This window comes from Thermobia domestica, chromosome 5 (genome assembly GCF_964235325.1).
Source record: "Thermobia domestica chromosome 5, izTheDome1.hap1.1, whole genome shotgun sequence".
In the NCBI taxonomy this organism is placed as follows: Eukaryota; Metazoa; Arthropoda; class Insecta; order Zygentoma; family Lepismatidae; genus Thermobia; species Thermobia domestica.
Window position 1 is genome coordinate 234745222 of NC_137458.1, and position 26756 is coordinate 234771977.

The following is a 26756-nucleotide window of genomic DNA, read 5'->3' on the forward strand; positions in this document are numbered from 1 at the left end:
ATATTGGAATTTCACTATTTTTTCCTTCACATGCGAAATTTTCAAAACCGCTGAGATACGTATTCCCTTATCTTTAATGAAAAATTCATATACTATGTTTCATCTCTCTCATTTCAGGAATTCCTGATATACAGTAATCTCCCCCCCCCCAAAAAAATGAACTCCACTTTTACCCCCTTAGGAGGAGTTTATTTCCAAAAATCCTTCCATATCCCTTGTTTTTATAATAAAAGGAAAGTTCTGTCCAAACTTCACGATTCTACTTATAATAGCATGGCTTGGGCGATGATGAGTCATTCACATATACATAAATCAAACTATTAATAATATCGCCCAACTAGAATATAATTTTAAGTGTTACAGAAATCAGTTATAGAGAAATGAATTCTTACCCGGATTTAGTCCACTCTAAGTTTTACCTCTGTGCGGTAGATTTATTCTATCTCAAAGAGTGAAAATGCCTTAGTAGCAATAGCTGTAACAACCTTCATATCTAATCATTTTTAACCTTTACATGTAATCTTTCTGAATGATATAAATTGGTTATCAAATTTAATACGCACGAGAACATAACAATATAACAACATAAGAAACTTGATATTAGAGTTTTAAGGCTATTAGAAACTTCTATAAAGGAATTTATCGGACAAGGTGTTAGTAGACGAGATCTCTTAAGACTGAAGAAAAGAAGAAAATAACGAAACAATAAGTAAATAATTTCGCACCTTAATTAAATTAGATCCAACTAAGCAAAGGTAAGATATAAGTTTTATTTCTTACAACCCAAACCTATTTGAGATATTTGTAAGATTCAATAGCACCGGATAGGTAGCATGTATGCTGACTATACACTAAATAGTCAGTATACATATCATTATAATACGATGGATTTGGTATTGCTCCTTATAGTATAACAGACTAGCGATAGTAGAGTGGAACAGAGTTGGGAAGACGATGCAAGTTATGTTATTTATACCTTAATACTCAGCTCTAGGTATGCTACACAATACTTGTATAAGCGCGAATTGGTACAGATAAAGAATACTGGGTCAAATTCATATGAATAAATTCTAATTACGGGGGATCAGATTTTTCCCTAAAGTTCATACTGTTTTGATAACTATAGCCTAATTTCGGTTAGGTTAGGTTACATTACGTTCTACTTTCTTTGATGATTTTATATAGATCTACAATGGTTTGCAAAATGGTATGCACTATATTCTCTTGTTTCACTACTTTTTCTCCATTTTACACACTGTAATTCTGTTCCATTTACTTCATATGTTACTGACACATACGCTCCACTACCAACAACTCATTTCTCCTGTAAACTGTTTTTACAGGACATTCTTCGCAGCTTAAGTTCGAAAAAATGGGGCATTCATCCACATACATTATATACCATTTTTCAACAATGTATTGAAGCTAAGATTCTCTACGGAAGTATTATTTACTCCATTACAGCACCTCAGTTCTATATAGCTCTAGCAAAACTGCAGCAGTCCACATTAAAAATCATACTTGCACAGCCTCAATTCTGTCCAAACAATGTTATCTTGGAAGAAAAAAGTACGCTTCCTTTACCTATAAAAATGTTCAAATTGGCATGTAAATATCTTTTACTCAGACTCACTATTACTAATTCTCCGCTCTTCAAAAAATTGGACAAATTAGAAGTACAGAATAAACATAACAAGCTACCATATGGCTCCAAACTACCATGGCTCTATAAAGCTTTTCTATTTTTAAAAATCTTGCGTTCGAAAATTATCAAGCTTCCGAATCTACCATGCTTCAGTTTTGCATATGAAACCAATACGACTACTATCAAACCTATTTTTCCACCTTATGTTGATACTAAGAATAAACAGCTCTCTCAAAACTTAAATAAAAATATCTGGTATAGTGTTATAGATCGGTTTTCACCGAATATTGTTTTTCTATACACAGATGCATCAAAAGTTGAACATAAACCTGTTGGTGTAGCAGTTTTTATTCCTCAACTAAAAATCACTAATCAACTGAAACTTCCAGTTTCAACAACCATTTTCGAGGGCGAAGCCTTCGGTATACGGCATGCATTATTACTGATACAACGTCATAATATCCAGCACGCATGTATATGTACGGATTCTTATAGTGTGTTGAAGGCACTTTCTTCTATTCATTGGAATATCAAATCTACTTGGACTTTACTTAACATCAAATCTATTTATCGCAAATTACTATCCATGGGTTATACAATAGAATTCATTCACGTTCTCAGTCATATAAACATAAAATCAAATGAAATCGTTGATAACCTATCTAAAAAAGCAAGAGACTCAGGAATTATCGCCAATATCAAACTTCCCCCTTTAAATTTTAAATATTACATTGATCAGATGATTTCTGAACAATCAGACATATGGAAAAACAAAAACCGAACAGGTCCTGGAACTTATTATTGGGAAATTAATCCTGTTCGCTCTAACAAGTGGAAGGACCTGCGTTCTTGGTCTAGATCCAAAATTATTCTATATTATAGACTCAGGTTCAATACAGCAATCACACCTTACCTCTTGTACAAAATTCGTAAGAATACTTCACCTTTATGTTGGTGTAATGAACAAGTAGGCACTTTGGATCATCTTATCTTTCACTGCTCTCTATTATCTAAACATAGGACAATAGTTATGAAAGTTTTACATCAACGCTATAGCTACGGCCCATTCTCAATTAAACAACTTTTGACAATAAATGATTTAGATATTTTACACTACATCATAATCTTTCTTCAAGATAATGGTCTTGCACTCTGAAAAATTGTAGTATGCTAATCCGGAATCTAATAGTAAATATTATAATTCAACATATAAATGTTTAAGCATCTTTTCTTCCGGTGGAAAAAAAAACGCTTAATTACACTACAAAAACTTATATTCTTACAAACATAATAGCAGAATTTTATTAACAAAATGAACCGTTACTCAAACTTATTCTCTCAATTTCACCGGAAAAGGCCTAATAACAAACCTTGCAACTAACAAGCATAATTTTACATCGTTTTCTATATTAAGGACGTGGGTGAAACAGACTTAAGTCTGCACTCTTCAATTTTTAACACCTACTGTTAGGTGAAGTGGAAGTGGAAGAATTAGATCCAACTAAGCAAAGGTAAGATATAAGTTTTATTTCTTACAACCCAAACCTATTTGAGATATTTGTAAGATTCAATAGCACCGGATAGGTAGCATGTATGCTGACTATACACTAAATAGTCAGTATACATATCATTATAATACGATGGATTTGGTATTGCTCCTTATAGTATAACAGACTAGCGATAGTAGAGTGGAACAGAGTTGGGAAGACGATGCAAGTTATGTTATTTATACCTTAATACTCAGCTCTAGGTATGCTACACAATACTTGTATAAGCGCGAATTGGTACAGATAAAGAATACTGGGTCAAATTCATATGAATAAATTCTAATTACGGGGGATCAGATTTTTCCCTAAAGTTCATACTGTTTTGATAACTATAGCCTAATTTCGGTTAGGTTAGGTTACATTACGTTCTACTTTCTTTGATGATTTTATATAGATCTACAATGGTTTGCAAAATGGTATGCACTATATTCTCTTGTTTCACTACTTTTTCTCCATTTTACACACTGTAATTCTGTTCCATTTACTTCATATGTTACTGACACATACGCTCCACTACCAACAACTCATTTCTCCTGTAAACTGTTTTTTAATCTACTTTTAGTTCCCCACAATTAGAATTAACCCATTTATACTGTATAATAGTGAAACACATTATTTCTTGGAAATAGCATCACCCACGCCATCTATACTCTTTTGTTGGCGCATGCTGATACCACACTTGAAACAGGTAAAGTTGAGGTAAACTACCGAAAATAATTGTTCAAAAATTTCAATTCTTTCTCAAATCATCTGCTAGTATCTTATATACTTTTATTATTTTAGTGCCTGCACACCAATTTCGTGCTGATTTATAAATTGCCTACCTACTTATGTCATATCATGAATACAGTATTAATATATTTGCTAACTTATATGGTATTAAAACAATTACTTATGAAATACGTACCAACCTATACTAGGTGGCCACTACAAGCTAACATTGCATCTACTCTGGTTGAGAGCAGGACAAAGATAAAAGATTTGCGTAGGAGTCCATCCAAACTACGTATAAGGAAGGATGCATTCATAGGCAGCAGGTTCGTCAGGGACAGTGGGTATGTGTATAAAGGAAGACAAATGCGGGAAACGCTTACCAATCTGTGTTAATTTGTTAATACATGTAGGTTTGCGTTACAATTTCATGGCAATGAACCAAATTTTATAACACTATGACTTACATGCTTTTTGATTTTGATTTTGATTTATTGGGGTTTGATGGAGACTCAGCAACAAGATGACTTACATGTTAAATACAGGTAAATCGAATTTTTGGTCTTCCAAGCGAAACTAAATGCAGCACAAACAAAATGTAGATATTGAGTAAGAATTGTTATTTCATGAAGAATAAAGCTGGTTAAGAAGGTGAGTTTCGTTGAGCTACAAATTATGGGAATTCATACTCAAACTTGAAATAGTAGATCTACATCTTTCATCTGGATATCTCTTACCATTTTTGCTCTTTGGAAATCAGTATTGAAACCGAAGTAGTAATAAATTTCAATCACTTCTGGTTTTTGTAGAGTGTTGTGGGTTGTGATAGTATGTTCTCTTGACACCCTGAATTATTTGCAGAGAACTACTTGTTGCTATCTAATACCATTTTATTCAATGGTGATAAATGTTGAGTTCGGAAATGGTTTAATTTACCGATTTCTAGTTTGAATACAGAGTTAACGGAAGAGATGGAATCTATTGTCGGACCACTGAATAAGTTGTAAAAAACCGCATCTTGATATACTGTATCTTACCGTCTCAGTTCTATGAAAATCAGTATTGAAATAGGAAGTAGTAGTAAGTTTCATCCACTTCCGGCTTTGGTAGAGAATTTTGAGTAGTCTTGGTAGGTTGCCTTGAGACGCCGAATCATTTGCCAAAAACAGCTTCTCAATATCTCTTACCGTTTTCTTTCTATGACGATAAACGTTGAAAGGGAAAATGGCTAATTTGAACCACTTCCAGTTTGAATATGTGGTTAATTGAAGAGACTAAACCTACTCTTGGAAGGCTGTACAAATCAGTATTGAAACTGGAAGCAATATCAAATTTGAACCACTTCCGGTTTCGGTAGAGTGTTAAATATAGTCATGGTATTTTGCCTTGAGACCCTAAGTCGTTTGCAAAAAAAAAAAAAAAAAAAGAAAAGAAAAGAAAAGAAAAAAGCTGTGACGAGCGAAAAGAAATACGAAGTGAAGTATATAGGACGTATGAATGGGGCGCCAGGTAAACAAAGTTGGGAAACACTGCTACAGTTTAAAGGGGACAACAATTGATGAAAATGAATTATTGCAATATGCTTGGTGGAATAAGAATGTAGGAGCAAACAAGAGAGCCTGGAGAAAACCCATGAACACGGTGTTGTCCACCACGAACTCTTATGGTCTGAAATCAAACCAAGAGCCCCTCGCATCAGAAGTGAGCTTTCTACTGCCGAGCCACCGTGTCTTTTCATTTGGGAGAAAAAAGGAAATTATGATATAATGATAAAGCATACATAGAATGTTTCCATTTGAAAACATTTAGTAATGGAAACTTGTGTATATTTCAGCACTCTTGTTTGGCAGACTCTGATGCAAAATTGTCTAGTAAACATGGGTAAGTTTCAATTGTTGAAATAATTATAGTCTAATTGAAGAACTTGATAAACGTATTTGTACTGAAAATTGATATCAACTTTCAAGTTTAACAGTTCGTCAATTATAAAACATACATCGGAAATGAATTTCGTATATTCTAATAAGTTATTTGTGTCTTTCTAAAATTTGTGTTTTCTTCGCAGTCTAACATACGCTTACTTTCTAAGATTGTGTATGCATATTCGTAGATTGCAGTCATACTCAGAATACAATGAGTTGAAACATACACGAAAAATAATTCAGGCCTCACTAAAACTTTAGTCCCGATCCTTCAAAGAATTATGCTCCAGATGGACATAAGCATAATTCAATCTGAAACGTAAATGGATATGGATGAAAAATCACACCATAAACAAATATTTATTTTATATTTAATTAATTTTGCTAGTGAAATCAAGCGAGTAAACTGTGATCATTCTTACTGCAATTCCAGTGGTAAAATGTATACTTGCATTCTTGTTTTACTGAGCATTTTGAAACAGTTGTAACCAGAATATATTTTGGTACTTTGAAATATCGAAAATATTTCCATATTCAATGAAAATCCATGTTCTAACAAACTCAATACCACCATAATTTTATTATTTTTATTAATAGAAAATAATTTTAAATATTTTATATGCTTATCATTGGCCTTAACATTGGCCAATTTATTTTTTTTTTTATTATAGTTTCATGCTTGATGTTTTACGTAGGAATATATTAATTTTGAACTTCCATTATATTATACAGAATACTTTAATTTAGTATATAAAATAAATTGATATTGTATCGTTTGCTTAGCATTTGTAATTTATAATGTAATAGTACTTTATATATTTGCATTTTTATTTAAAATACAGTATTTATGAAGAAATTGTTCTGAATTACTGCGCATTAATCTTGCATCGTATTATACGCGTATGCAGATTTCAACAGTCGTATCCAAGTATCATCGACTAATTGCTAGTAAAACAGGACGAATTGTTAGTAGTACAGTTATAAGGGTTTAAAAAACACGTGTAATCCTACAATATTGTTAACGTACAGGGGCGTCATTTCAGAATTCGCTTAAGGGGACAAGAGCATCCCTACATAAGACTTTTACGTTTTGTACTAGTATATTACTAGACAATCAATTAAAGTGTATGTATTTCTCGAACTCTTGGGGAGGGCATTTGTCCTCTCCTGCCCCCCTAAATTACGCCCCGTTAACGTATAACGAAAAAACTGTGCAAGTAGGGAACATATTTGATTTAAATTGCTCGCTGAGCAAAACAATATGTAGGCTATATTGTAAAAAAAAAAAAAAAAAATTAACGTGTAACAGTTTCGCCAAATAGCCACTTCGGCTTTATCAGACACTATCTTATAGACAATGTGATAAATAAAAAAAAATATTAACATGTAACAGTTTCGCCAACTAGCCACTTGGGCCTCATCAGATACTATCTTGTAGACAATGTGATAGATTAAAATATACTAACGTGTAATAGTTTCGTCAACTACCCACTTTGGCTTCATTAGACGCAATTTTATAGACAATGGGACAGATAGTGTGTGATGAAGCCAAAGTGGATAGTTGGCGAAACTGTTACATGTTAATATTTTTTAATAATAACCGTATTATTTTAGCGAGTAGTTTAAATCAAATTTAAGTCTTATAAAAAGCAAAGCTTATACAAAGGAAATATATACATTTAGATGAATCTCATTGAGCTAAACAAATTGATTTGGGTGAGTGTAAATTATCATGCGTAATTTTTCAGAAAATCGAGAAAAATTATATTATTGTAAACCTAAATAATGATACTATACGATAATTGAAACTGATACTGAGACTGAAGCCTGACTGAGACCTGTACATCAAGCTTTTTGTTATCATATTAGCAAGTTAAAAGCGCACAATTTGGATAATGACATATAATCCAAAATTATAATTAGCTCTTATTCTTTAGTTTTTGTATAGCTTTAATATTGTCTAAAGAAGAGATAAATTTCAGTCGATAGACCAGATCAAACTGATCAAAATTACATGCTCAAAGGTAAATTTTGATTAGTAATTTTCGATAAAATCGAAAAAAGTGTTGTGGTGCTTAAATATTCGTTACTAATAATAATAATATGTATAAAGCGATAATCAATGCCTGATGTCCTACAAGGTTGCGAAACATGGTCGCTTACTCTGAGGGAAGAACATCAACTGAAAGCATTTAAGAAGAGAGACACGATGACACTCTTCTGGTAGTGGCACATACATTCTTGCAAATACAGGTATAACATCCGAAAAAGAAGCTGAGATTCGCAAGAATCTTGCATTTAGTTCTTGGTACTTAATTCTTCCAAATTAAATAATTTCTAGACACTCAAGCAAGACAATAACAACTAGACCACACAGACTGAGCTACTTCTCGAACAAATCAGTGGGCAAAATAATAGTATATAGTAAATACAGTACCTAATTGATTTTATTCCGATTGATAGATAGTGATTCTATAATCAACAATATTATTACCGGTATTTTTAAATTGTCTTCACACATTTAGCCACAAACTATCCTAACATTATTTAATGCAACTAATCGTTTAGAACAGCAACAATAATAAATTTTAATTCCTTTCTTTTCTTACTACCCAGATTCATTTGGAGAAATTTCAAGTTAATAGTTTCAAGGGGGAAATAATGGCGAATCAAGGTGATCACTGCGGGCGCGACGATGATAAAAGTGATGTGAGTGAATCAGAATGGGAAACCGATGACGACAGCGATATTTCAAGCTCCGATGAGGTAGACTTTGTCACTGTTGGCGAGAGTGATGCCAGTGGAGAGATCATTCAAGGGCCTCAGGGAACAGGTACCCGTTCTTATCACTGAAACTTATTAGGTTTTGAACAGTATACAGTACTAAATAAGTACGTTGAATTTTAATTTGCATTTTCTTCAGGTGGTAGTAATAAGCTTTTTAGGATTCCCACGTTTTGAGATAAATTTTAGACTTTCACTAAAACAGCTACTGCTTCCTTACTACACTCTGTAAAGAAAAAATAGCGACACTTGCTCGGATATGGTTTTCTCAACATACTCTAATCAATATGATTTTTTACATGAATTCCTGATAATATTACAATACATATTCTTAATGAGCAGTTCATTCTTAATACTTGCGCCAGAGTTTCAGGCTTTTGACATGAATTTAGTGAATTTATATGCATATATAAGTAGCTATGTGTGTTTTGAGCAAAATCGTTTGTAGGAAGAGTAATACATAAAACTGAAAAAGATCAACAACAATAGCAGAAAACAAGAAATGGAATTTCTTTAGGGTAAGACATATTGTGTGCAAACATCGGGAAGTACGATACACCAAACTAGTATTTTGTATGTGCACCATGGGCTTTCTGCAGTGCAGCGAATCATCGGAGCCCTTTGGTAACAAGGCTATTGCAAATGCAACCTCGATTTCACGGAATAACACCCGGATTATCTGTTCTTTGAATTCCATTCTGTTTGAGATAGTTGTCTATTGAATCTTCTGCTCATATTGATCCACAAATTGTAAACTGGATTCATGTCAGGTGAGTTTGTAGGCCACAGGAGTATCTAAATAGTCATATTCTTGAACCACGTATTAACGATTTTCGCTCGGTAACATGAAGTATTATCGTCCTGAAAAAGGAAGTAGTCCAAATTTTCTTCAGAAAAGTCGTCTTTAGCTATTTTAAGAATTTTAACTACCAGAATTTGAAGATATTTTCGTGCATCAAACATCCTTCACATATATCCGTTGGTCTGATGCCTTTAACGGTGAACCAAGCCCATACCATCACTCAGTAACTGAATATTTGCATCTCTTAAACTAAATCCTTGTCAAGTTCCTTGCTTGTTCGTATCCACAACTTCACACCACCATCGTTTCCCACTATTCTAAACTTCTTTTCAACGAAGAAAACGACATGCTTTAAGTTGTCAAAAGTCCAAGTTGAATATCGACTCACAAAACTACATGTTGAAGTCCTCTGTGTTTTGTCAGTTTCGACCTTCTACACGGTTTCTTCTTTGTAATATCCTCTTCATACAGTCAAGACAATACAGTTGTACGAGTAACTGCAGTTCCAAGATCATGTCAAACTACAGAAGCGATTTTTGGGGAAATCACTCCTTAAATCTGCGGTGCTATTGATTTCATTTAGCAATCTGCTCTGGGTGATGCTTTCTTTTTTCTTTCACACTGTTGACGAAGGGACGATTTGTTATGCTGTTTCCGCTTATAAATTACTCTTCCTGCCGTAGAATGATGGATTTTCAATATTCCATCTATTCCCTTAGAGATTTGCCTTAGCTGCGCAAAGCAAGAATTATGTCTTGTTCACATGGCAACAACTCACATTTCTTACCCATCTTATTTGTTTACGGTCCACATGTAGCAACAATATCACACACAAACATCACTGCACAACAACAATTTTGCCACTTGACACTGTTCAAACAATGAGAAAGCAAAGAACAATCATAAAATGCTATTTACCTCAGCCCACGCATCACAAATGCAATGCAGAATTTCTCACTACAATAATTTACGAGACGCACTCAGTGCCATGTATCGAAAATACTACTGATACACAAACAATTGACAAGCGATGTCGTACACCACAGGTGTCACAGATAACGCAAATGAACTATCCCTCTCTTCATTTCCTTCTATTCCTCTTCTAACGGGCTGCAACTATGGTTTTCTGTGTAAGTTACTTTGAAAATTGAGGTGTTGCTATTTTTTCTTTACAGAGTGTATTTATCGTAGGATCATGGTTCATACCTCGTCTTTTTCATGATACATCATACTTTCCATCAGTACTACTCGCTTGTCCATATTGTACACCAGAAACGGGAAAATCTGTAAAAAAAAAATACAGATTTGTCGAAAAAAATTCAAAATATTTGTACCCCTCTGACCCAGGCCTGGGTTCACATAGGAACCTGATTTTTTGAAACAAAATACGTTGTTATGTATATAATATGTGTACAAAATTTTTTTGGTATCTTAAAAACTGAGATCGGGAGAAATTTTTGAAAGTCTGAAGGTGACTCATTTTTTATGTATGTATATACATACATATACAGATGGTGATCAGAGAAATGGAAACATCTGAACGAAATAACAAATTACCAGATTAATATGGTGTCGGGCCACCTTTCGCCTTCAGAACAGCCTTGATGCGACGTGGGATGGAGGCATAGAGGTCGTGAATGGTAGCAAGTGGAATTTTATAAGAGGATGGAGGTGGAAATCGTCGCCGAAGTCGTGTTTCCAAGACGGACCACAGATGTTCAATTATGTTGAGATCTGGGGATTGGGCGGGCCAGGGGAAGTGTTGAACTTCATCCCGATGTTCCTCAAAACACGCTGCAACAACGCCAGCTGTGTGAATGGGTGCATTATCATCCTGGAAGATGGCGTCATTGTCCGGGAACAACATCCGGACCATAGGATGCAAGTGGTCTCCTAAAATTGCGACATAGTCGTTGGCAGTGATTCGTCCGCTAAGTGTGACCACAGGACCCAATGAAAACCATGATATTGAGCTCACAGCATCACCGAGCCGCCGCCATGTTTCACAGTTGGGCGGAGACACTGCAGATCATAATCTTCTTTGGTCGTTCTCCACATATAAACACGGCCCGTGGTTGGGAATAGGGTGAAGGATGACTCATCCGACCATATAACACGTTTCCAGTCCTCAACGGTCCAAGTTGCATGGTCGCGGCACCATTTGCGGCGTGCGAAAGCGTTATGGTTCCTGATGAGCGGTTTGTCCCGTGCAACACGACCCCGTAAGTTCATGTCATGTAATTCGCGGCGGACTGTGATAGTCGAAACAGGGTGGGGGAGGTGCTGATTGAGTTCCTCCGTCACTTGCTCCGCAGTAGCACGACGGTTCTGCGTGACAATGCGCTTTAATGCCCGGCGCGAACTGTCACTCATGATTTTCTTCCGCCCTCTGTTCCGCTTCCCCGATGTGGTTTTCCCGTGTGTTGTGTAGGCCGTTATCACCTTCGACACTGTCCCACGCGACACACCTAACACAGTAGCCACTGCCGTCACACTCACTCCACATAACCGCGCACCAACAATTTGCCCTCTTTGAAAATCTGAGAGGTCTCCCATTTTACACTACCTCCGTCTGCTGCAGCCACTGGACACTGCTGTTCCACTGCGCCTGACGTAGTATGGAGACCGACCTAACACACCACCACCAGCGGTCCGGCGCCGCGGGCGCCACGACACCACTGCCAACCCATACATCTGACGTGTTGCCAACTACAGGTGTTTCCATTTTTATGATCATCTGTGTGTGTGTATATATATATATACTTCAAAAGTGTAATGCGTCATTCCTATTTGACCTAGAGACATGGTTCAAAATCCATTTTCTTTAGTATAATGAGCTCTTTCCAACGGTACCACAACGAGCCCTTCCCAACGGTACCACTTACATGTCCGTATCATTTACCTAAACTGGAAAAAAACGGAAATTTTTCTGAAAAAATCACCCCCTCGGATCACTTGCGTCCCTCGGGCCCGGCCCCGGTTTCATGTAGGGATCTTAGAAAAAATTGAATAATATCCGAAGGTACATACAATCCGTATGCAAAGTTCCGATTTGATATCGTTAAAACTAAAGGCGTGAAAAGTTTTTTGAAATTAGCTTTAAGAAAAATTAAAGTCACGCCCTTCCGCCCCCACTTAGCGCCGCAAAGTTGATCATGCAGTTCCAAAATGCATCTGGGGTATTCTTTGGTCTATCCTTGGCTTGACTAATAAAAACACCCTTCTTATATACCTGTTATAAAACCTAAATAAGCGGTTAAAGACAATACTACGCCATGGTAACAAAACATACCAAAAATTCTAAAAGTGTTAATAGTTCTTCGATATCCAAATTCGTAAATATGCTATCAAATCGTTAATATTTGATTTAGAAGTAGAAGTTAAATAGAAATAATATCAATGATTTTTGTAATTGACGAACACTTTGAGACAATTATTCCTGATTTGGTGTCCAAATAGTAAAAATCTTAGTTACAAACATAGATTTAAATATGGATTTCGTTGATAAGATAACCAGTAGCAATTCTCAAAACTGAGCTATCACTGGAGATTGATGTAAATGACTGTATTATCGTTATTTAAGCCAAATGAATACTTTCTAACTTACAGTGAGCCGTATATCTGCTAGATTCATTTTTATGACGTAGATCCTAAAAGTTTTATTCTTCAGAAGAATAAAATGGCTAAAATTGTCTCAACTCTATTACTGATTTTGCAACTTTGAATATAAACCTAGTTTGTTCACAATACTAAACTGATAAAAATTATTAATAAGAAATTATTGTGAAATAAACCGATAGACATAAAATCAAATTGAGAAGTAAAAGAATAAATGCTGAATCACAGTAAACCTAGATATTTGTTATAGTATCAAAATTTGTTCATTTCTGTTCTTCTGTCACTTGACAAACCAATGTAGAATTTACAAACTAAAATAGTAATAATAATAGCAAAAATTAGATGAAATAGTTAATCTAAAAGAACGATTCTTCTGAAGTAATTAGTTTTCTTCAAGTAACTAGCATTTTAGAATCCTCTGTGCAATCTTCGAAAGGTCTTACAAAATTATCTGCGCCAAGTCACTAAACCACAATAGTCTATATGTCGATTTAGAAATAGTCTGCATGGTCTAGTAGTTAACGTCTTAGCTGTAAATTTAGAACAGTCATATCCAACTTAAATGCTCCATTACGCACATACAGTGAAACTATTTGGTTCTTCCGTTCTCAGTAAACTACAAGGAGGAAACAAAGGGAGGAACCCTGGCGTTGGTCAATATAGTAATAAAAACAGAGTTCGTAAATGATTATTGAGAATGCATAAAAAAGTAAATGTCGTCTCTCTTACGGGGTAGGTCACAAAGACCCAGATGCTGTGTATGGAGATATATAAACTTTCTTGACTTCGGCTATTCATAGATGTGCTTAAGTTCACCATATGCTTGGGTTTCTTTTACTGAATTGTCCGAGTCATATAGAGTAACTTCGGCAAATAACGCCACCAATTCAAACATATTGTTCTGGTATTCAAGCGTTCTTATACTGTATCTAGAACCTGCAAATTACATAAGACGGAGTGAACCCTTTACTATAATACAATGTGGAAACAAAGATCTCACCCAGACAATGTCAACCACAATGCACAGAGAATCGGAGTGAATATGATATTACCAGACGTGTCGGCAAATAACGCCATTTGCTGTACAATAACGAAAAGGTTTTGGAATCGTAACGAAATGCATTTTGAACACAACTAAACAATGTTCTTGGCAATGTGCTACCTGTTTTGCTGGTACACAAAACTAATAGTCATAGTACATGTCGTTAACCGGTAACTCTTGTGATGATTGCGAACCTCTTAACATAACAGCTGCAGTCATACGGAGCACTACTCGTCGGAGCCAGACAACAATGCAGAACCAGCGTCACACAATGATCACAAGCAACATTTAACAATGCTGCCAGAATCACATGATTCGTGAAACCAAATCTTGTAATCAATACACTGAATCCACGTTTTAGGGCCCCTGGAATCATAGTAATATCCTCCACAGTCCCCAGGGAGCATGTCTCCATCCTTCTTCTTTCTAGAGGATGCTTGTTTCTTCGTGCCGGAAGAAATGGAAAGGCCAGCTGTTGCAAACAGGTCTGGTTGTTACCCACACTTCCCTAACAGTTAGAGAACGCGCCCTGGGATGAGATTTGCTTCTAGTTATTTTAGGTGTAGGCAGAAGCTCGTAGATGGAGTGGACACTCAGTGGTGTTGAAGGAGAGATGGAGACTGGTCGTGTGCTTGGAGGTAGTGGAGGTTGCTGTTGCTCTGAGACATCACTTGGGGCAAAAGCGTCATCGAGAATAGCATTTCTGTTAAAAAGATAGATGTCTGTAGCGCTGAAGCGTGAAATTGGGTTCTGAGATACTTCTGAACGGAACCATTTCTGTAAAAACAGTTTTGGAAACTGTAGCTTCCCAAGTGTTCTTCCGGGATGTGTTCATCGATAATTATCAATTGCTTCAGAGCAGTACACTTTTAACGATTTGAAGAAGCGGGTGAAGCCATGAGGGCAATGTGCAGCCTAGCACAGCAGTTGAATATCTATGGTCCCAGCAGCATTTAAAATGGTAATATCAAGATGACTGCGATGATAATCTACAATAAGCAGTGCTCCGCAAGGGATCCTATGTTTGTTGAAATGCTCCAGAAATGTACAGAATTCTTCCTTTGTAACATAGCCTTTAGGTGTCATTGCATAGGTGTTACCTGGAGGAAGACCATCGCTAAATTCTTTTTCCTTTTTCATACTTTCCCCTGTATAACACCATTAGAGGGATCCAATTTGAACCCGATGCATTGTTGGCTTTGTTGCTCCCTTTCTGTGCCAGAATGTTTAGGCTCCTGTTGTACGTTAGTTGTAGCCCAGTTTCATCTGCATTGTAAATAAGTTCAGGACTGTCACGTAAGTTCATAGCATCAAGTATATTTTCCAATAGCGTGTACAATTCGTTCACTATAGTTCTGTTGAAACGCATGAGTTTACTATAGATCAAATTTTTCGCCTTTCTGCACACGATATTCGGGAGTCTTACCATGGAAGCATAAAATCTCTTTTCAGGCTCTACCACTACGAAAGGGATTAGTTACGGCTTCTCTTCACATATTCTATACGCGCCCTCACAAACATTTTTTCTAGTTAAACCAACTCCAACTGTTTGTGAACGAATTATTCTCTGTTTAAGTTCTTCTTCCAGTTCCTGTGACAATACAGAGCTGTGACCAAGTTTTCGAATGGGCTTCTTGTCCTTTGGTTTTACCCAGGAACGTTCTGCGACGAATGGTAAATGCACATACAGCCCTTGCAATTTTCATTCCCAGTTCGATGTCCGTAATATTTGACGTAAATCATGTTCAGACCACCTGGCCCGTATGTTTTGATATTTTCTTGCTATCTGGAAAAGAAATTGAACAAAACATCAAACGTCTCACATTTCATAGCCACTTCGACAAAAAAAAAAAAAAAAAAAAAAACTTTTAACACTATTATAGTTTTGATTAGGGATTAGATGGAGTTGCGTTGTTTCCCGATGCGAAAGCGGCGTTATTTCCTGAAATAATAGACTTTGTTTTGACCATTCTTTCTATACCAAGAATAGCGGTCCTGCATATTTTATCTATATCTTAATAGTATGCAAGTATGTCTCTATCCACACATACCTTTAGTAATAGTAAAATCTCACTTTCACACAAACAATTCGCCTACCTCGTTTGACGCACTACAAATTTGCGAGCTGTTTCCTCTTTTCCGGGCCTACCACGTCAACACATGTTTACTGCTTTCTCTCTACTGACGTGTGGCTGGCCTCTAATCTTTGTGTCTACAAAGACACTAGGCATCGCTGCTTATCATACACCCATAAGTGGTCACCTTACGAACCACGTAATGATGCTAGCACTGTGGAAAGTTTTAAATGGCGTTTTACCCGACTGGCATTATTTGCCGAAGTTACCCTATATGAAAACATTTATTTCAATATGCAATATCATGAATCGTTTATTTCAATATGCATAGGTTGCATAGGAAGTCAAGGTGTCTCAGCGCTACAAGAGTTCCGTAGCTGATATGGGAATGTGAGACAAGTGAGAGTGGCTATAACAATGCTGTAGAAACCAGAAAACTCACTGTGTCCGCCAATTTGCGCTTTTTCTTTCCTTTCGAATGACTGGTTTTCTTTAATTCTTGAATTTTTCAGAACTTTCCGTTCAGAATGCAGTAATTAAATGGTTTTTCGTGTTATTATGGGAAAATAAAATAGAACGTACTATCTCTCCGGTAAGATATAAGTATTTTTAAAAGCCCAAAATTTCAAGGCAAAAAAGCCAAGAAAATGTCGCGTTTTTTAAAAAGGCATATTTCTTTTGCGAACCGTTGCATCTACTTCTAGGGTCCCTAGTTGACGTTATACTGAATTAGGGTCTAGATTAGAGCTTACATTTATGCTTCACCTTAGAGAAATATATTTTGTTCAGATGATGGGGCAGCAGCAGAAACTTAAATTACTTTCAGTTTCTTTGCAAATGGTATAGTAGGCCCATTTCATGCTTCACTAATTAAACTGAGGGGACAATATGTGACACAACTCAAAACCTTAAGAAATTTAAGTTGTTTCTGGAGTCACTAATAGTAGAGGTTTTATTAAAATAGGTGGCCTTAGACCACGTTTACGTTTTATTTAACCCTAGGAAGACCAAGGGATGCTATAAAATACCCACAGTTTTTAAATTTGTGTTTTTACATCTTCATTTTTTTCTACCTATTTCTCCATGCTTTCATTTTGCGTCAGTGAGCATTTAAAATATTACTTTTCATGGGGTAAATATTTTTCCTAGTTGTATTACTAACTATAAAGTGGAAATTCGGCGGTGAACACAAAATGACCCCCCCCCCTCGGTCCAACTACGGACCTTGAATTTTAAGACTTTTTTGTTTAGTTATAGCATCTAGCTGGCAAATGTGTTGATGTATAGTTGACAAATGATTGTCTACATCTTTGCTGTTAGCTTGGGAAGGATTATACTAGTTTTTGGAACAATTTTGCAGACTGCGAATAGTTTTGTGAACTTTTGAGTGCGTTATATAGCAAAAGAATGAATAAATACTTATCAGAAAGAAAAAATAGCAGATGAATGGTCTGATTTGAGTAAAGATGAAGGAGAAAATAACTTTGAAGAAGCGGTAAATGTCACTGAGAGCCATGTATTAGACATTGGCAACATTTTCGGTTGTGATGGTGAAGTTCACAATACCAGTGACTCGGAATCGACAATGTAGAATGGTAGTGATATTCCAACTGTGAACAATACTAGGGAAATACGTGGATGTGGAAAGTTCATAAGTAAATCGGGCAGAGTACATGTTGCTAAACAACCGACTCCCGTGAGAAGCACAAAGCAAAATATTAGTCTGTACGTGAGCGACCTGGAATGCCAGAAGTTTTCGACACTGCTGAAAATGGCGTATTTGTAGAAAATATATAAAATGAGGGTTGTTTTCCTTCTCTTTTACAGCATTACAGCAATAGCTTTTAGTAGCTGTAATCCCAATAAGTTTTCTCAATTACGTAAGTTAACCAGTGTTGCAAACTTTATCATATCTCCGGAACGGTTTGAGACATTGAAGTGCTGTAAACGGCAAAATGATCAGTTTGCCAACTGCAAACGATACAAGTAACTACATATTATACTTATCTAAGTATTTTTTAGAAATAAAACCTTACAAAAAAATTCAAATTTTCAAGCCTTGTAACTTCTTTCCTATTCATTCGAAACAGATTATACCATGACCATGGTATTCAACGCTAAGATACTTTCGATGTGCATTGTCCTGTCCATCTCTCTTGCGCTGTACGTGTGATACTATAACACAGCACAGGCTTCCAAACTTTGGGTGTGTGTGATACTCTAACATCGTTAGTTTGCAACACTAAATAATAAATGTGGTATTTTAAGTTTTCGTTTGACATATTAATTTGAAATACACAATGACCTGAAGTAGTGTCATTTAAAAAAGGCATAACTTTATATTGGGGTGGCAACACTGTTCATCCGGTGATGTTACAAAATATCTAGGACGTGGTCACCTTTCCTATAGTATCTTGTGCAAAATTTATCTTCTCTGCCTTTTTACGTTTTCGGAGTTTTGTAATTGGACCACCTTGTATTGGACAGGGTGGTCCATTTTCGGTTTCCCTATTTTATGTTGAAATAAAACACAGAGTTTCATAAACACATGAATGTAATGCCTATCAATAATAACAACACTCAGTTGGATTTTTAGGTGAGGTGTTATTTTTTGAACATCACATCACCTACGTGTGTTAGTCCCTGCTCCATCCTCATTTTGTATGAGTGAAACTTCAAATCATTTCGCAACATTCGACCAACACTGCTCCGAGGAAGATTCAATGTAAGGGAATGACGTCGTGCTGAACAATTTGGACTGACAAGAATTGCCTCCCGTACACGTGCGATGTTTTCAGGTGTAGGAACTGTTTTCTAACGTATGTGTATTTTGTCAAACACATTACCACTAGTGCTCCACTGTGACACCCACCTGCGTATGGTTTTCCCTGATGGTACCTTTCCTCGTCTTTTCTCGTCACCAAACTCATGTCTGAATGCATGTTGTACGAGAACAGTGTACTCCTCCTTTATAAATTGTTCCATACAAAACAGCGCTGCTGTAAAGGCGAACGTTCCATTGTCAACTGAATCCAAGGCCACCTGCCAACGGCTAACAAGCATCTCACTCTCCCTTCTTCCATTTCTTGGCGGTGTTGCCAACTCACAACTAGGTAATCGAAATTGGACCACCCTGTATATTTGAAAAGGTGTATTTATCAATATTTCTTAATAAAGCAAATTTTCAAACCAATAAGACCACGATTCAAAACAAAATTACAGTGAACATTTTACCTCTTCCCTGGTCCAACCTGGAACTGGAACAAGCAGTGGCTTGGTCTTCCGAGGGTTTAGAGTACACATGGGAAAGAAAGTATTTGACAGTTGACAAATTTTCTTTTGTCAATAACTTGGGAACAAATGAATTAATTTGGATCTTTTTTTTTGTATCTTAAAAATAGTTATAACTTAATAACATGCCAAAATCGGTACTCTCATAGGTTATTTTTTGTTGAGTTATTAGGAAAAGAAATGTTGTCAATTGAAGAATATTTTCTTTCGTGACTTTACCTGTTTACTCCATGCTTCATCTATACATTCATGTTCATATCGTTCTTATCATATGGAGTAAGAACATTTTATATTAAAGTGAGCTTTCCTCGAATGGCGGGAATCTTAAATGAAGAGAAAGTTGCCCCTGCTCCCCATAAGTTGCGGCACTGGCTTGATTTACCTGTGCACTGAACGTGCCATTTATTCTACAACTTACTACTAATTAGTCATTATATTTCCAGTAAAAGCTATGGAGAAGAAAGACATATTTTTTGTACAAACAATGACAGATAAATTCAACATCGTCCTCCTCTAAGATCGTGTTTTATAATTTACTTAATTCTTTGAAGCACGGTGGTACTTATATTATACCAGCTTTTAGATTACGTTTTAAGACTGGTCTACACGCTCCGCCTTGGAAACGATTTACCTGCGCAGTTTTAAGACGTTGCACGCAAAACGTAGCGTGTAGACAGGAAATTTGTGCTGTTTTCTGAACTGAACGAAGACTGAACACGGAGCTAAAAGACTGAGCAAATTAGCACGAACATTTGCAACGTGTTCAGACAAGTCGTAGCGTGTAGACGGTCACTCCGTCTTCAGTTCAGGCATTTGTTCCGTTTTCGTAACAATTGGGAACTTGGGAAGTGATGGCTGATCTTCGGCAGTGCTCCAGAGAATTTCTCACGGAGTTTATAGAATTGTAGCTTTCCATGCCTATGGCGTGCTAAGTCAAAAGAATATAGCGACCGGGACAAGAAAAGTCAGGCTTATGATGTCCTAGTTAATAAGTACAAACAAATCGATGTCACTGCAAACAGAGAAACTATTGTAAAGAAAATTAATTCTCTTCGAACTGTTTACATGAAGGAATTGTCTAAAGTAAACAAGTCTATTCGATCCGGTACTGAAGAAGCTCAGATATACAAGCCAGTGTTGTCGTATTATGATTTCCTTGCATTTTTGAGCGACCAAGAAACTCCCATGACATCTAGGAACACCATAGACGATGATCCTAAAGACTCTGAACAGGTAAGAAAATCTCTCGCTATAAGTAATTATTTCAGGTCATTTTCCTCGTGGGGAATTTCAGTGCACAAACGTGAAAAAACGTGCGAAAATTTGAAATAAAAAAAATTAAAACGGCTCCAGAAACAATTTGTAATCGACACAAGTCAAAATACTTGTTTTCTCAGACTTGCAGTGACTGCAAAATTTCTCTGAATTTGCTTCAATTTTTATTTATTTTGCGAAATAATATCTTCAATTTTAAACATGATCATCGACACGCATTACTTTATTAACCCTAGCAATACCAAAGGGAGGGTCTCGGAGACCCACAAATTATATTTTTAGATTTTTCTAACGTTTCTAATTCGATAATAAATCTGAAAACAAAATGATATTGTCAGGCCTTAGAGGTCCCGTTGGTTATACCAAGTGCTTTCTTTCTTTTTAATGTTTGTCTTTCATTTATAATTAAAAAAGCGTTTTGGGCCTCAGAAGCCCCCCTTTGGTTGTAGTAAGGGGCTATTCACAAAATACGGTAACTATTACATTACAGTGTTTTGGTAATGAATTTTGTTTTGCTTAGAAACAATTTTGGTATTACGTCATTGAGGGGTAGTCTGTTTGCTAATGACTGAACCAGCTTGAACGTCGCATGTATTTACGACGTCTAATTATATTTCTCTTGACAAGACAGAGTGAAAACGTTGACCACAGCAACACTTCGTCCATGTTGGCTTTAGCAAAACTGAGTGGCAAAGACGGAGCAAAAGACTGTGCTGTGTAGACACACACGAATTACATTTTGCTTGCAACGTCTTAAAACTGCGCAGGTAAATCGTTGCCAAGACGGAGCGTGTAGACCAGTCTTTAGAAACACCATGCCGCAAAGAGTTACCAAAATACAGTACCTTCTTGTGCATAACTAGTTCTATTGTCAATATCACAAAGGAAAAGGTTTGAACGTTACCCACCAGATCGCACTACTTACGATAACATGCAGTGACATCTCTTAGTGTAGCTGAGAACTATTTAAGTCTACACAATCGAAGTTCATTTTCTTGCGTTACAGAACATTACGCATAGTATATGGAACATTCCATGTGAAATCAACCAATGAAATGGTAAAATCTGACCTGACGATCTTAGATTTTTGTAAAAATTGATGCACAGCTTTATTACAGTGGGAGATGAAAAAATCCCAAATTACCTCTCTCCTCCTGAAAGTGTCCTTATACAGGGTGTTCAAAAATGTAAAAAAAGAAACGGCATTTTTTCAGTTACAGTGATTAATAAAATTGTCATAAAATAGTTAATATGTGCACTAGAGAAGTGAAACAAACGCCATTGGAAAGCTTAAAGATTGCTCTACAAGGTGTACTATATTTAAAAAACATGTAAAATAAAAAATAACACTGCAAAAATTAAAATTAAGATTTGAATTTTGAATTTCGCATAGAAATGTCCCTCTGAATTTGTTCAAAATTGTCCAGATAGTAGTCTCATATGTGTACTAAAACACCACAAAGTTGCATTTTGGGCACTCAATGGGATCCGATTCAAAATTCAACATAACCAAGCATTCCACAATATTGATCATGTAAGTACACCGTGTATATGGGTTCACATCGATAACCTGGAGCTATTTACCTGCAGCATCAAAGGAATTTACAGGGTGAGTCAAAAGTCCTTGGACACCTGCATAAGTATGAAAAAGTAAAAGTTATGGTTCGATTGGAAAAGTAAAAAGTGATGATGAGAACAGAGGTTTGATGAGGGGCCGCAACTTTTGGAGTGTATGTCATTCGTGGACGCCATCTTGAAATCCGTCATTTTGGATTCAAGTCAATTTTTTAAGTAGAAAGGGGGTGTATGACACATCAGATAACACTAGCTTGAGCTCAGAAATTTAGTGGTGTAACTTGTTTTTTTTTTTTTCCTATCTTGTACAGTTTAGAAGTTATTAATGTTCAAAGGTGGGAAATTACCTTGATACTGAATGCTACAACGCATGTTCTACGTGTTGTCCATCCCGTGCAATGCACAACTGTAGTCGCCGCAACCACTCTGACTGCACACGCAGGAGAATGTCTCCTGAAATTTGGTCAGTCACAGGCTTGTTGGATGCGTTCCTCCAGGTGTCTCAAATCACGGATTGTCTCATCACGATCAGGGTCATCCTCGTTCAGTTTATGTTGCATGTGCAGCTTGTAAAAATGCTACTGATTGGCGTGCAATATCCGGACAACGGAGGATTGGCTTATTGTACATGCTAGGGACACACGACGGGTACTTCGTTTAGGACTTTTCAAAAACGACGCAACAACCGCCGTTGCAGTTTCCTCATTGGTGGCAGTCTTTGGTCGCCCACTACGTGCCCTATCTTGAACAGAGCCCGTCTCCCGGAATTTGGTGATCACGTGAACCACCGTGCTGTGCGATACCGGTTCTCAGTCTGGGTGCCGTCTGTTGTAGTCAGCTGCTATTGTTCGGTAGCTGCGTTCCCCTGATATAATGATGATTTCGATCTTCTGTTCACGTGTCAGACCCATTTTAGATCACCTGGAACAAAGAGAGAATTGGGTCAGTATCAAGGTAATTTCCCACCTTTGAACATTAATAACTTCTAAACTGTACAAGATAAAAAAAAATTACACCACTAAATTCCTGAGCTCAAGCTAGTGTTATTTGATGTTTCATACACCCCCTTTCTATTTAAAATATTAACTTGATTTCAAAATGGTGGATTTCAAGATGGCGGCTATGAATGACATACACTCCAAAAGTTAGGGCCCCTCATCAAACCTCTGTTCCCATCATCACTTTTTACCTTTCCCGTCGATTTTCAAACTTATGCAGGTGTCCAAGGATTTTTAACTCACCCTGTATATTCGATTTCATTTCTTTCTTGATGTATTCATTTGAATTTACACAATTATCCATCTTTTGAGTTATTTAGAGAGGTATTACGTTTCCAAACAGTACTTAATACAGGCCATTATTCTTGTTAGTCAGTATGGATGTTTCTAAATTTATGTTGGCTACATTGATACATTTTATTTTCATTCCTTTATTTCAGAATTGCTATTACAGAACATATTATGGAAGGGAGGGATATATTTTCCTCCCTTTCACAATATTTGTATCAAATGTGTTATGAAACAAAGTGAAACTGCTAACAATCACTTCACACACTTTCAGCACAAACAATTAGTCAATAAATTCTTTTTTCTATTTCAATTATGCACTTCCACATGTCTGTAACAGCAATCCTGAAACAAAGGAATGAAAATAGCTTCTATCAATGTAGCCAATATAAACTTAGAAACGTCCATACTGACTACCAAGAATAATGAATTGAATTGAGTAATGTTGGGAAACGTAATACCTCTCTAAATAACTCGAAAGGTGGTTAATTGTGTAAATTCAAACGAAAACACCAAGAAACAAATGAAATTGAATATAAATTCATTTAATGCTGCAGGTAAATAGCTCCAGGCAAATGGTTATCGATCTGAACCCAGATATTCACATGGTCAATATGCGTGCAATGCTTGGTTTATGTTGAATTTTGAATCGGATCCCATTGAGTGCCCAAAATATAACTTTGTGATGTTTTAGTACACATATGAGACTACAATCTGAATAATTTTGAACAAATTCAGAGGGGCATTTCTATGCAAAATTCAAAATACAAATCTCAATTTGAATTTTTAAAGTGTTATTTTTTAATTTAAAGTTTTTTAAATATAGAACAACTTGTAGAGCAATCTTTAAGCTTGCTGTTTGTTTCACGTTTTTAGTGAACATATTAACCATTTTATGACAATTTTTAATATCACTGTAATTGAAAAAATGCAATTTTTGACATTTTTGAACACCCTGTATGGAGACACTTTCAGGGGGAGAGGTAATATTTGGAATTTTTTCGTCTCCCACTCTAATAAAGCTGTACACCAATTTTTACAAAAATCTGAGATGGTCAAGTCTGATGACTTGATTTGACATGGAATGTCCCATATTGAACTAAGCATTTCCGTAGATGAAATTTTAAGACTTTAGATTTGATATTTGTTTGAGGATATGCCAAAACACCACAGTATTGAATATTAAAGTGAGCTAATTGCAGTGGCGGATGGTGGCTTGTGGTTTCCGGTGTTGCAGTACGAACGATAAGAGACAGAACATATAAAGTTGACTCATTGACTAATCAGCATAACTTTAGATGCAAATGCTATGTGACATGTTAAATTAAATAAAATTCTGTTTTTAAAAAATAAAAAATGCAGAATATTTTATCCCATTAATCACCTTAATTAATTAGTAAGTTCATTCTGCTCTCTTGAATTGGAGCAAATATGTCTAATACATGCTGGTTGAACTCTGGTATTCTTATTGTCAGGTCTTTTTCGATGGAAAGCATAACCAATGGTGATAACCTTTCTTGGGACATTCAATTTCTTGAAAGTGTCAATTCTTTCTCATGTGGAAAAAAAAAAACTTTTCGTCTTTTACTGACGCCATAGGTACAGTTAATATTAATTTCAGAAGCTTTGTAGATTCACTAAATATTTTTTCTAGATTATTGCGAACGATTCATTCTAGCAAAATCAGTCACCGACAGTGATCCGAATTCCTCTTCAGCGTTGACTAAGGAGAGTTCGTAGCAGAGATTAGTGTTATAAAAAAATGTACATTGAACACACTTTATTCACAGTTTATCCAGGAAAATTTAAAATCAATTAAGGAAATGTATCTGGTGCAAACAAAACTATTGCCATAAGATATCCTGTAAATTTAAACTGAATTTTTTTTTTCGAACACTCTCCTGAATGCCCTTTGCTTGTTTTGTCTAAGCCTTAATTGCAAATTTTTCCTCAGTTGAAAGCTGGTCAATGTTTTTTGTAAGTTATTTACAGAAGTCATGGTATACAATTCATTCAGAATTTGTAGGTTATTTACAGAATTAAAGCACATACAATAAAATTAAACCTAATAATTAAAAACCTAAACAGCTGATACAAAATAGATACTGGTATATGAATTCCGAATGTCACATATTCATATATCAACACACACACACATGTGCGTAAAAGAAAAAAAAACTACATTCCAAATCATCCGTCTTGGTTGTTACGCAATGCACGATGAACACAATATACTTCCACATGAGGCGAAACAATGCTTACCAATGTGATATGTTCTGGAAAGGAAACCTCGAAACTCGCCAGCTGAAGGATCAGCATGTAACAGAACCCAAAAATCAAAGAACATTAAAACAAACAGCACTGCCAGTTCTACACCCAGAAATGTTAACTGGGAGAGGTCCAAAGTATTTGAGGTAGGTCCAATACGTCTACATAATATGGAACCAGTCTTATACTGTACCCGAAAAGACGATAAGTACTTCTTACTTACTGTTATCTATATTTTTAGGAAAAATGATAGAACGATTATTTTTATAAGAAAAGGACATGATGAGGCGTAAAATAAAACAGTTGGCCTACATCAATCGTTTCTTTGTTAAACAAGTATAGTTCGTTAAGAAAGTCTACAAATGACAGTCAAGTTTCGAAATTTTTGGGAGGTCCGGACCCGGTGGACCCCCTCGTGACTACGCCCCTGAATGTTTCATTCCCCATCATACAGTTTTATGTAGAAATTATCAAGAGTATAAAATATACTTATTTTACTGTATAAAAGAAATATGTTTATACTAAAATACTATCCACAGAGGGAGGGGGAGTGATCCTACATACTGACTTATTAATATTTGATTCACAAATTACTGTAGAAGAAGCCTTCATTATCAATATAAGCTAAGAATTAACTTATAAATGCGGGTCTACTTTCATTTGTTTTCTCCTCTACTAGATATTTTCTTTCTTATTTTGTAATTCTGCAATCACTTTTTTTAATTGTCATTATATTGAGATGCTTCAGTATGGTCCCGTAATTTAAAAATATGGATGCATAAAAACAAATTCCACTTGCTAATTGCTAGTGAAAGAAAATTCAGAAATCTTATTTAGCGTGAAAAATCTTCTCGTTCACTGGAAACCGTGCTGTGTTGCAGAAGCACTGCAACGACCAGTCCCTTTGACTTCTGT

The 26756-nt window shown here is 36.0% G+C and overlaps 1 protein-coding gene across 4 annotated transcripts in view; it reads left to right on the forward strand.

The window, feature by feature from the left end:
- Window positions 1-679: 679 nt before the first annotated feature.
- Window positions 680-26756, forward strand: part of LOC145686455 (uncharacterized) — a 44040-nt gene continuing 17963 nt past the window's right edge. The window contains exons 1-2 of one of the 4 annotated variants that reach the window (XM_081759767.1): window positions 680-755; window positions 8442-8658. In XM_081759767.1, the coding sequence (XP_081615893.1) occupies window positions 8487-8658 (172 nt within the window). In that variant the 5' untranslated portion in view covers window positions 680-755; window positions 8442-8486. Of the gene's footprint in view, window positions 756-3135; window positions 3157-5741; window positions 5785-8441; window positions 8659-26756 lie in introns of those variants that run through there. The other 3 variants (XM_081759768.1, XM_081759769.1, XM_081759770.1) reach the window with 3 other exon arrangements.